The following is a 12,368-nucleotide window of genomic DNA, read 5'->3' as shown; positions in this document are numbered from 1 at the left end:
ATAATTTTTTAACAACTTTTTTCATTAATTGACTTATTTTAATATACCAAATTTGTCTATCATGTGAATATATGCACATATGCATATTGCAGAGTCATAAAAAAAGTAAAAAATTTCAAATGAAAAAAACATCAAACATAGGGATAATTATATAGATATATAAGAGAATCGCTTTGTTTTAAAGCCAACTTATTATATATACTGATAGTGTGCCCTTTGTTATTATAGTTACAATGAGACCGTAAAAAACGTATATATATACATGTACATATTATGTGAAATGCTAGCAGCACACAATAAGATTATTCTTGCCTGTTAATACGCATAAACCATTTTCTTATGACAAAGTCATATTTTTTTTTTCTTTTTTTTTTTTCCAAGAAAATATTGTACTATATAAATGAATTAATAGCTAGATATGTACATAATGTTTATCACTCGCAATTTATTGTATTTTATTAGCCTTTTCCACAAATTATTCCTTAATGAAACATTCAATTAAAATTATATATAGCATATGCATGCTCATTAATATTTCATTAAATGTATATTTATAATTTGCATACTATAGATATATGTAAAATAAGAATATATTTTTTTTAATTCCCATCAATTATAACATTATATAAGAAAAATATAAAATAAAATAATTACACTAATTCCATATTATATTTTTTGAATATAATAAATTGTATTTTATAGTAAGCATGGAGTAGGTAAAATTATGGGAAGCGATTAATAATGCGTTGAAAAAAAGTTAAGAATTTAAGAATATAAAAAAATTTGAAAAAATTGAAAAGGGCAAAATAAAAAGCAAAAGTAAATTAAATAACAATTGCATAATTTGAAAATTTTCATATGTATGATACAATAATATATATATATGTTTTTTTTACCTTTTTTATTTATTTTACTCCTTTAATTTATATCGTATATTGCGTGCAGTTCGTCATTCGTTATTTTCGTTAATTTTATATTTTTTTTATGTATATCTATTCTTGTTGTTTCCACTTTTTAAATATCATTTCTACGTTTTTAATTTTTTTAAACCTTTGGAATTGTTCCATAAAAAGAAAATAATTCCAAGCCGTGTATGGAAGTAGAAACAACATGTATATATATGTATGTATCCAGTATATATATATATAATACATTTGCATATTTAACAAAATAAAGACTACTAAAATAAAAAAAGTACATAAACGAGACATATCTAAGTATAAAAAAACGGTCAGCATAATTGTACATAACCGTTTTAAACGTTAAACATAAATATAACAAAAAAAAACGGACCGACATGAAAAACTAAAAGGATTTCGCGAACGGAAAATAACATAATATAGCAAGGAAACATAAATCACAGTTCAGTGAATGCAAGTACATCAATATATACATAGTTACATAGATAGTGTGCACACAAAAACGACGAAGAATGAGCAAACAATGTCACGACAATGCCTCAAATATACGCGATAGTATCGTGTGTTATGATGAATACAATAATGAAGATTTGTTGCACCTAAACAAAAAAATAAAAATAAATAAAAATGATTTTTATAAAAATCCAAAAAATGGGTATAAAGAGCATAATTGTTATGAACCGCTAAATTCGTATGATATATTTCCTCATGGAGGTTTATATTATTACGATATAATTATTAAAGACATTTTAAAATATGGATTTAGTAATAACAATGCAGCATTAAAATATAAAAAAATAAATGAAAATTGTGATAATGAAAGTTATGTTTATTTGGGTGCGGGGGTGTTAAAGAAAGAGCAAAAAAATAAAAAACATAGAGACAAAAATAAAATGGTTTTCATATTTTTTGTCAACGAAGTATTGTTAAAACGTTTAAGAAGTAAAGAGAAAAAACATATCAAATGGAAAGAAAGAGAAAGGCATAAAAAAAAAATAAAAAAAACAGAAAATTTCCCAAGTACATGCTCCCCAGAAAATAATGAAAATAGTAATATTAAAAATGATCAATCTCACAATATTCCTAATGGTGATATAATATACAATTCACCACCCGTAAAAGAAGACGACGCAAAATATCAAGATAAAAATAGGGATGGCATTTTCATAAAACGGAAAAGAAGAAAAAGGTCCAATAATAGATTAAATGATATTAATTATATATTAAATGAAAAAATTAGAAATAAAAATATGTTTGTAAAAACAAAAGGGTCTTTATTTTATGAGTATTCATATTTAAATGAAGCTGGAGTATGTACAGATGTAAATAGAAATCAAAAATCAATAAATTTTGAATCGTTTTATAATGATCCTGAGAAGATCGATGGGAATACTACCACATTAACTACGGGTGAATATTGCAAAAAGAATAACACACCGGAAGGATGTGCCGATTATAGTGATATAAATGATTGTAACGGTAGCAGTGATAGTAGCGACTGTGATGATAGCAGTTATTCCAGCGATTGTAGCGACGAAAGCAGTTTTTATGACGACCTCATGGAGGGAGGAGGGGAAAATAGTACACCCAATGTATACACCGACAAAAATAATATATTCCTATTAAATATTTTGCATCATCAAAATAGAGTATATTCCGTTAAATGGAAAGAAGGAATAAGTGAAAATGTTTCGATCTTAGTTTCTATATGTTATGATGGATATATGTATATATGGAAAGAACAAACAAATTGTGAAAATAAAATAACCTTTGTTTCTATTTGTAGAATATATATCCTATACTTTGAAAAAATGGTGAGTAATATTAAATGGTGTTGGGTAAAAAAAGAAAATGAATCTGATTATTATAATTTTATTATGAGCAACGTTACCACATCTAATGGAAATAGTTCTAACAAAATGAGTATAGCAAAAAATGAATATTTGATAGTATATGGTTGTAAAAATAAATTATTTAAGCGAAGAAATATGGACATTACTTCCTATAAAATGAAAAATAAAATAAAAAATTGTATATATTATAACGAATTTGAAAATACAAGTGATGAAAAAGATTTTATGATATTTTCAGTATATGCAATATTCAATATATATAATAATAATATATATATAAAAAATATATTAAACTATGAAAATGTTCCAATAAATATAAATTTTAATTATATTATAAATGCTAAGATTGAATATAGCCTATTGAGCACTTCACTAATTTCGATATACACTGATGATACTTATATTCCTAATAATGAATATAATATAAAATATGGTGAATGGAAAATAAAGCGAGTTTGTGATTATTTAAATAATTTCTTACTAAATAAAAATAATTCTAGAAATTATCTTAACCAGTTAAAAAAATCATATATTTCAAATTTTATAAGCTTGTCTAGCTGTAGTGACTCATCTTGTTCGTCATTCGATAAAGATTATAATGATGAACAAAACTCTCGAACAAATTCAAGATATAGTATACATAATCTTAACAATAGTTCAAATAAACGAAGAAGCAGAAACATCAATTATGAAAGTAATACTAGTAGTACTAGAACTTCTGAAAAAATAAAAGAAAGGAATTTTATATTTTTACAAAAACTTTTAAATGTAGTAAACAATTTAATGCCTCCATTTTCATTAAAAATATCAACAAAAAATTCGGATTTTTATAAAATTATTATTAAACCAAATGATATATGGATAAAAAAAAAGAAAAGTATAGGTGTTCGATATATACTTGATTACAAAAATTATGAATGTTCCAAGAGGTATGCAAATAAATATCATTTTTTGAGCAAAGGGGGAAAAAAAAACATGAACTCACAACTTTTTTATAATATTGATTTTAATAATAATCAAAATGTTCTTATCATGGTAAATAAATTAAATAGTAAATTATATCTTTATGATTTCTCAGCTTGCATAAAATTAAAACATTGCACAAATTTTGATGCATACCCTGATCAGGAGATACAAAATATAAAAATAGATGAAGGAATTGAAAATGATAAATTTACTGATATGAATATAAATAGTTACATAAACAATCAAGATGTATCAAGCAACATTGTAAGCGACATCAAACATGAACATAATAACGATGAGCAAAAACCAAAACGAAAAACAACAAAAAAGTTTTCTCTTATATGTTGCCTAAACAGCATATACATAGACAAATATTATATTTTAAAATACAAAATTTACAATTTTTTAAAATTGAAAACGCATTTTATTTACAGCTATTCAAATAAAATTTGTAATTATTATGAGCATCTCAAGGCAAATAAAAAAAATACAATTTCAGCAAAAGAATTTTTAGAGCAAAAAAAGCTTATTCCTTTAGTATATAAAAGTAAAATGATAGAAAATTTTGATTCCTTTTTTTTATTAATGTGTATTGATAAAAATCGTGAAAATATATTTGTGTTAAAGTCAGAAAAAACTAAAATTGTTCAGAATTTAAAAATGATATGCATATTTGATGAAAATAAATGTGATGGTGATAATACCATGGAAAACAATAAATATTTAAATAAAGTTAAACAAGATATAGCGCAAGTAGAAAACGGTAGTTTTAAAATTACAGATTATATAATAAAAGATTTTCATCTAGCTAGTAAAAATGATGAGAAAGAAATTTTATTAACCATTAAATATACATACACCACAAATGATTATAACCATGGTGATAATAAAAAAAAAAGAAAAAAAAACGCTTATTTGCTTATAATATCAACATTACAAATTTGTAAGGAAAATTTTATTTATATCAACCTCAAATTAAAAAATATGTTCACATTTTTTAGTCCAATAAATGCTAATTTTTTATTCTCCTATTTCTACCTATCCTACCAAAATGTATATATCATTGCCACAAACCATACGGAGGCATCACATACATATAGCCATGATAGTGTGCAAAATGATGGTGATAATAAAACCCTTGACAATCAAAGGAATAACTATTTCACTGGCTATTATGGAAATAACGACGAGATAACTAATAAAAAAAAATATAGCACATTAAATAGTAACATTGATAACTCTGAAAATGTAAACAAAAATCGTAGCAGTATTTTCTATGAAAATGATTATGATATATTTAAAAGTGGCGAGGAAAACTCACTTTTTTCATTTGAAAGGAGGAAAATGAAAATTATAAAAAATGGACATACCGTTTTAGTTAATTTTGATGATAATTTTGAGGAGGAACATAGTGAGAATAAAAAAAAACAACAAACAGAAAACAATGATCATGTAAACTACAAGACAAATACAAAATTTCAAAACAAAAAGCATGTTGTTAATTTCTATCTTATATATCCAAATAGTGAGTTAATTATTAACTTTTTTCAAATTAAAAATATAGCCAATATTGTGCAAATTTGTTTATACGATAATTTCGTTTCACTCATTACACACAATAAATTGCATATTTTTAATTTCAATAACATTTGTAACAATTTGATTAGTGAAGAAGTAAGTTTTTGTGGATCAGCCAATTCTAATAAGAGAAAGGGAATTGATATGGTATCTCTTTCATTTCCTAAAATATTGCGAAATAAAATAAAAAGTAAAATATTTATGACTTGTTCAGGTGGAAAGGATGTATATTTTATTGTAGCTAGCTTTTTAGTAAATATAAAAAAAATAAATAAGCGTATTAATAATACCTCTTTGCACACACAAAAAATAGAAGAAAAAGGAAATTATTATTATGCGTCAGTAATTTTATTTAATAATATTATGAATAAGAACAAATGGAATATTTTAAAATATAAAAATAGTTATCTTATTTTTTCAAGGAATATATATTTTTTGGAAAATAATTTGCTTTTTTTGAAAAAACTGTGTTTTGAATATGAGCAGACAATAGTTAATCAAGGACGATTGGTTGAAGATGAAATAGAAAAGGAAGCAATAGAAAGTTCAAAAGATAAAAAAATAAATGAAAAATCGAAACTTCATTTTTTTGTAGATAACAATGAAAATAGTCACATAAATAGCCATGGTAATTCACTATCATTCCAAAAAATAAACTTGTTTAGAAATTTTAAAAAATACACAAATAGTAAAATGAATTCACAATTAAAACGAAGAAAACCTAAAACAGATAAATCATATAGGATATTTTATCATCCAATAAAATTATTGAATTATATAAAGATGGGTTTATTTTCACATGTAAATGTCGCATTAAAATTATTATTATATATATTGCTAAATAAATTATTTAAGAATAAAAACAAGTATCATATAAAAAAATCATGTGCTCTACATTATATATTTGACGAAAAAAAAAAAATGGAAATGTATACAAATATGTATGGAGATATAGCATGTGTAAAAAAATGCCAATTTTTGTTTGATTTAAATGTCATTAATACAGAAATTGAGAAACTTTATAAAAATAATGAAAAAAATGCTTCATGCATTTCAATGGGAGAAGTGGATATCGATGAAAACAAGTTAGTGAAAGAAAATGATAAAACAAAAAAAGAGGATAATGATAAAGATAAATCAATATTTTTTTGGGACAATGATGAAGTTTCGCTAGACGATTTTAATTTATATTCAGATGACGATTCAGAAAAGGAAAAAAAGAAAAACTCAGAGGAATCTAACAATGAAGATGATTCTTCATCCTCGAAAAATAAAAAAACTAATTTAAAAAAAAAAGATGATAACACATTTAGCAGTGACGAATGGGAAGATGATGAAGAAACAAAAAATGAATTTTCAAAAAAAGGACACGAAGAATATGAAAAAGAAGAAAAAGAATTTAAAAATTATTTAAAATGTTCAAATGTACTAAATTTGCAATTAAAAATTGAAGAAATCAAAATGCTTCAAATTTTGATACTTCATATGAATATTCCACATTTAAATGACTTTTTCCAATTGTTACTTTTTTGCATACTAAACAGTTTTTACTATGACTTAGAGGATGAAAGCAAACCAAGAGATGACAATGATTACAATAATAGTGATTATGATAATAGTGACATAGATAGTGATAACGACAATAGTCAAGCTTCTTATAAATCTGACAAAAAAAATAAATCACAGTGCCATTGTGAGATGTTTAATTTTAATATAAAAAAAGAAATAATTAAAACTGAACATTTTCATATATTTAACTATATAAATGATAATAAGGAAATTGATATTTCCTCATCCCTTGATAATTTTGCTCAAGTTGCATCCTTTTTTTCCCGTTTATATATTAATTGCTATTTTTTACTTAACATAAAAATAGATATGCATTATTCATATTGCTATTTTCTTTATTTTATAAATCAAATGGTAGGAAAAAATATATACAAATATTTGGAAAGTTTTATAGCCAATTATAAATGTTTTTTTATTATGAATGTCACAAAAAAAGATCTTTTGAGTCTCGATTTATTTAATCCAGTTTCTATTTCGGAAGAAATAAATCGAAGAATGGAAGAAACAAAAAGGAAAATAAAAGAAAATAACAGATATTATAGTCATATGATACATAGGCGAAATGTAATAAATGATTCGAAGCAACGGGGCAAGATGCAATTATGTATTGATATACATAATGAGCTAGAAGATAATATTGATAATAATTTAATAAAAAAAGTGAAAGTAAAAAAGAATGTTGAGAAGCGTATCAGCTTTAAGACTAATGACATAAACGATGAAGAAAGTCGAGGGAATTCGAAGGTTTTCGAGGTAAATTTGAGCAATATTGAGATAGCGAAAAAAGAATTTTTTGAATTAGAGACAGATAACATATTAAAATATAGCTTATTTAATTTATTTAAAGATATGAACATATTTTATTATATGCATAATAAGGAAATGCTATTTTATATACATGATGTATTAGTAAATAGAACGATAAAAAAAATTAATACAATAAATGTAGATGATAAAGAAAAGAATAATGAATTTAATGAATGTATGGATTTTTTAGCATTATTATATTTAGCAAAAAATGAAAAACAAAAATTAATGGTATTTTACAAAATAAAAAAACAAAATAAAATATATGACTTTTTATCTAACGATTTTAAAATACAAAAATGGATTAATGCGTTATTAAATAATGCATATAAACTAATGCAAATAAAAAGATATTATTTGGCTATAGCATTTTTTATATTATTGGGAGATGTGAAAGATATTGTAGATGTAATTCACCAATATTTACGTGATACACAATTAGCAATTTTTATTATAAGATTGATATATTTTTCATATTGTGAAACCGATGAAATATATAATAAAGCAATTGGATATGTTAGTAATGAAAATGAAATGTTTAAATATAATCCCATTCTTGCAAAAAATACAGGTTCTCAATCTAATGAACAAGTTGCATCTTTGAGTTTACAACAAAGTGAAGATCATGAAAATAGTGATATAAGTAGTAATGTCAGTTTAAGGAGTATTAGTATAGCAAATGAAAGTATATCTAATTTTGGTGGTTCTATACAAGATGTAAAAAATACAGATATACTTTCAAATGGAAAAGAGAATAATAATAAAACGGTTAAGGATAGTGAAACTTTTGAAAACAGCATAGCCAATTTTCTCCCCAAATATTTAAATTATATATTTGAAGTCAAATTATCTAGGGAAAAAAAAAGTGATTCCGATTTGCATGGGTATAGTAGCATAGATAGTGAAAGTAGTAGTGTTTATAAAAATGATTATTACTATGAATTGAATAAAAACAAAAGTTTTATTAATAAACATATTTATTTTAATATTATTAAGTTTATTATTTTGGAGAAATATGAGGATGCATATTCAGAGTGTGAGAAAAGAAAAACAAATGATTTTTTTCATATTTTGATAAAAAATGTTATAAAAAACAAACTATTTAAGAAGGATATTGAAAGTAGTGATAAATTGAGTCAAAATGTTAATAATAAAAATTCGAGTAGTGTTACAAACAATTTTAATGCTAAACTTGACCTTGCTGAATTTTATTTTTGTTCTCAAGATTTTTTAAAAAAAAATATGTACAATTTATCTTTTATCTTTTATTTTGTTTTTTTTTACAATACAATGAAAGATGAGGCCCAATTATGGAATATTCCCAATGAGACAAAAACAGAACATTTAATAAGTTCAAATAGTTTATTTCAATTTTGCAAACAATATAATCCTATGTTTGTTATATTATTTGAGATATATATAGAGAGTTATATTATTAAAAACCGAAATATATTTTCAATGTTATTTTTTTCAACTATTTATAAGCAAATGTGTTATAATATTTTATTGTATAATAATTTTGAGCAAAATGCGAAAAAAGAAATATGTGATGACGGGACGGATAATACATGTGTTAATTTCCTGTCTCATATCAAATTATTATCAAAGTTAATATATTCTATATCATTTAGAATATATAATAGTAAGGTTCAAAATGAAGATTATGTAAGTAGTGCTCATCAAAGTGGTGGGATATATAATAGTGAAGAGAATGTTGCATATGATGGTTGTTTTTTTATAAATTCCAACCCATCTAATTGTAACAGCAACTTTAAATTTAAGGGTATCTCGGAAATGCACCGACATCCTTCATTCAATGCACTACTAAATAATGAAGATGTAAATTTATTTAACACATCGAATAATATAATGGGAGAATATGATTTATATTATAGAAACACGTTAGGATTGGAGAATGACAACGAAAACAAGAGTATTGTTATTCCGTTTATAAAAAAAATAAAGAATATAGAATATGTAGATAGTTTTGGAAAAAAACAAAATGTACATATATTTTTAAATAACTTTTTTAGAAAGCTTACATATTTATGTAATAAGAATAACAATTATGTAATAAATTCATTTATATTGTGTGACAATTTTTGTAACGAAGAAAAAAAAGAAAATAATTGGTATGACGAAGAGTATCATATATCCTTAAATAAATATAATAACATTTTAAATAACTTCTTTACATATATTTTCTATTTATATATTATTAATGAGAAGACAAAAAGTGATGTTATGATATTTATTATAAATAATATTACTTCAATTTTTTTTATATATATAAATGATATAGTAAGCATAATTTCTAATTTCTTAAGAAGAAAAAAAAAAACATTGTTATATATACATGTTCCTTTTCTTCAATTGATATTCCTTCGAATTATTTTAAGCAACTACTTTGTATATGAAAAAAGACAAGAGAAACTGGAAAAAAAGAGAAACAAAAACTGCGGAAAACAAACAAATGAATGTGACTTGAAAACAAAAATGGAGAACTCAAAATGTTATAACACATATAATGGGCAAGGAAATATAAAAAATATTTCAGATATAAACAAAATGGGAATAAAAATTCATGAAAAATATTTCTTTTATTATATCCATTTGATTGATTTATTTATATGTTATATCAGTGTAATGGTAATATGTATGATAATGTTAAAAAAATATTATCACTTTTTTGAAAACGTTGGTGTTGAAATAGATAAAGAAAATAGTATGCGATTTGACAGGAAAGTTAACAAAAATAATAAGGAAGATATATATGGGCATAATAAAAGACAAACACTAAAAAAGTTATTTGGAATTTTACATTTATTTTTAAAAAAAATAAAAAAAATGAACTGGGATGTTGAAAATGTTTATAAAAGAAAAACAACAATCACAACAACTCTTTTAAAATTTATAAAAAATATTTATTTGTGTAAAAAAAAAACAAATAACAAGATTCGATTTAGTCGTATGTATAAAGGAAATAGCAAAACAAAGGAACATATTGGAGTTGAAAATGGTTTATCTGAAGAAGCCAATTTTTTTTATAAATATAATAATGAATGTACAAATGAATTGATTGAAAAGAGAGAAAAAAATGTAACAAAAAAAGGAAATATTACTTCAAATATTGAAAAAGGAATAAAAAATGATAGTAAAATAATTGAATCGGATAAAATAAATAATGAAAATAGTTTACAAAATAAAAATATAGATCCTTTTGTTAGTGGAATAGATCATCAATCTAGTATAAAATCATGTGTGTATTTACAAAAACCAGACAGATCATCATTTTCTGAAGTTTTATTTGAACGTTTTTGTATTATTAATATATTCCTTTCAATTTTCGAATTATTAATGAGCAATTTTCAAATCTTTGCATATAAATCGAATATATTTACTTGGAACATACATTTAAAAAATGAATGGGGGTTGAAGAAAACCAAAAGAAAACAAATATTGAATCAGTTGCCTTCAATAAATAAAACAAAAAGAAGTTATACTGGAAATAAATTAAATGATAATTTAAATAATCAAACTAAATCGAATTTAAAATATGCAAATTTTGTATCTATAGATTATAATGGAGCAAATAAATATACCCACATATTTTATTATAAAACATGTATAATGCTTGGGGTTTTAGAAAATATATCAAATTTTATAAATAAATATTTTTTTCCTAAATTAAAATTATTACTATATAAATCAGCATATAATGTAAAAAATACACTATTAACATTTTTATCGTTTCCATTTTTTATAAATAAAATAAAAACAAAAACACGTTTTATAACATGTGAGCATTTCATTGATTCTCATATTTCCTATTATTACAACAAGGAGTTATATTATATTTGGAAATTAAATAATTGTACTTATAGAACGTTTATTTTGTTTTTCAATAAATATTTTTATTCATATAATAATTATATGAATGATAAAATATATCCTTATAAAAACAAATTATTAATGAATATTACAAAAAATAATTTAAAACTAGATATGACCTCAAATGACATTTGTGATAGTACTGAGAATAAAGATAATATATATTGTGTAGAGAATTTCAAAAGAAACGAGGTATCATATAATATGTATGAACATAATTTAACTCAAAAATATAATCAGCAAATAGAAAATGAGAAAAACATTTTGATGAACTACAAAGTTAGTAATACACATGATGAAAAAGTTAATGATGTATATGAATATACTAATCGAGAAAATCAGTATAATTATAATTATAAAAAATTTTATGATTTATATAATAATGGATTTCGAATTTGTGAAAAAAATTATTTGGTTTTACCAAATGTCAATATGGAAAAAAATGGTGCAGCTTATAATCGATCCAACTTTTTATTTAAGAAATCCAAGAGCCAAGATAAATTGTTTACTTTTACATCAAGAATGAATTTTTTTAAAAAGTTTAGAAGAAATACTGAAGGAAAGGGATATTTAATAAAAGAGAGACGTTCAAATGACATGGATAGTAATAATACGTATATGAATCCTATGGGTACACACAATACTTCAACTGTTTCTGAAAAAAAAAAAAAAAAAAAAAAAAGAGAAAAAAAAAGAAAGAAAAAAAGAAAGTAGTGTTTATAACTCGGTAGATTATGATAACATTTTTAAAATAAAAAATGCAATCGTTAGAGAAAGTAAATTA

General features: G+C 23.0%; 1 protein-coding gene across 1 annotated transcript; it reads left to right on the top strand.

Moving 5' to 3' along the window:
* Positions 1-1,432: 1,432 nt before the first annotated feature.
* Positions 1,433-12,298, top strand: PVVCY_1202710 (conserved Plasmodium protein, unknown function; the record flags this gene model as incomplete). The annotated part of the gene is made up of 1 exon (XM_037634662.1): positions 1,433-12,298. The coding sequence occupies one exon, from the start codon at positions 1,433-1,435 to the stop codon at positions 12,296-12,298; it is 10,866 nt and encodes a 3,621-aa protein (XP_037490727.1).
* Between the last annotated feature and the right edge of the window lie 70 nt (positions 12,299-12,368).

The sequence above is a fragment of the Plasmodium vinckei genome, assembly GCF_900681995.1.
Source record: "Plasmodium vinckei vinckei genome assembly, chromosome: PVVCY_12".
Lineage (NCBI taxonomy): Eukaryota > Apicomplexa > Aconoidasida > Haemosporida > Plasmodiidae > Plasmodium > Plasmodium vinckei.
This window is presented reverse-complemented; position numbering and strand designations above follow the sequence as displayed.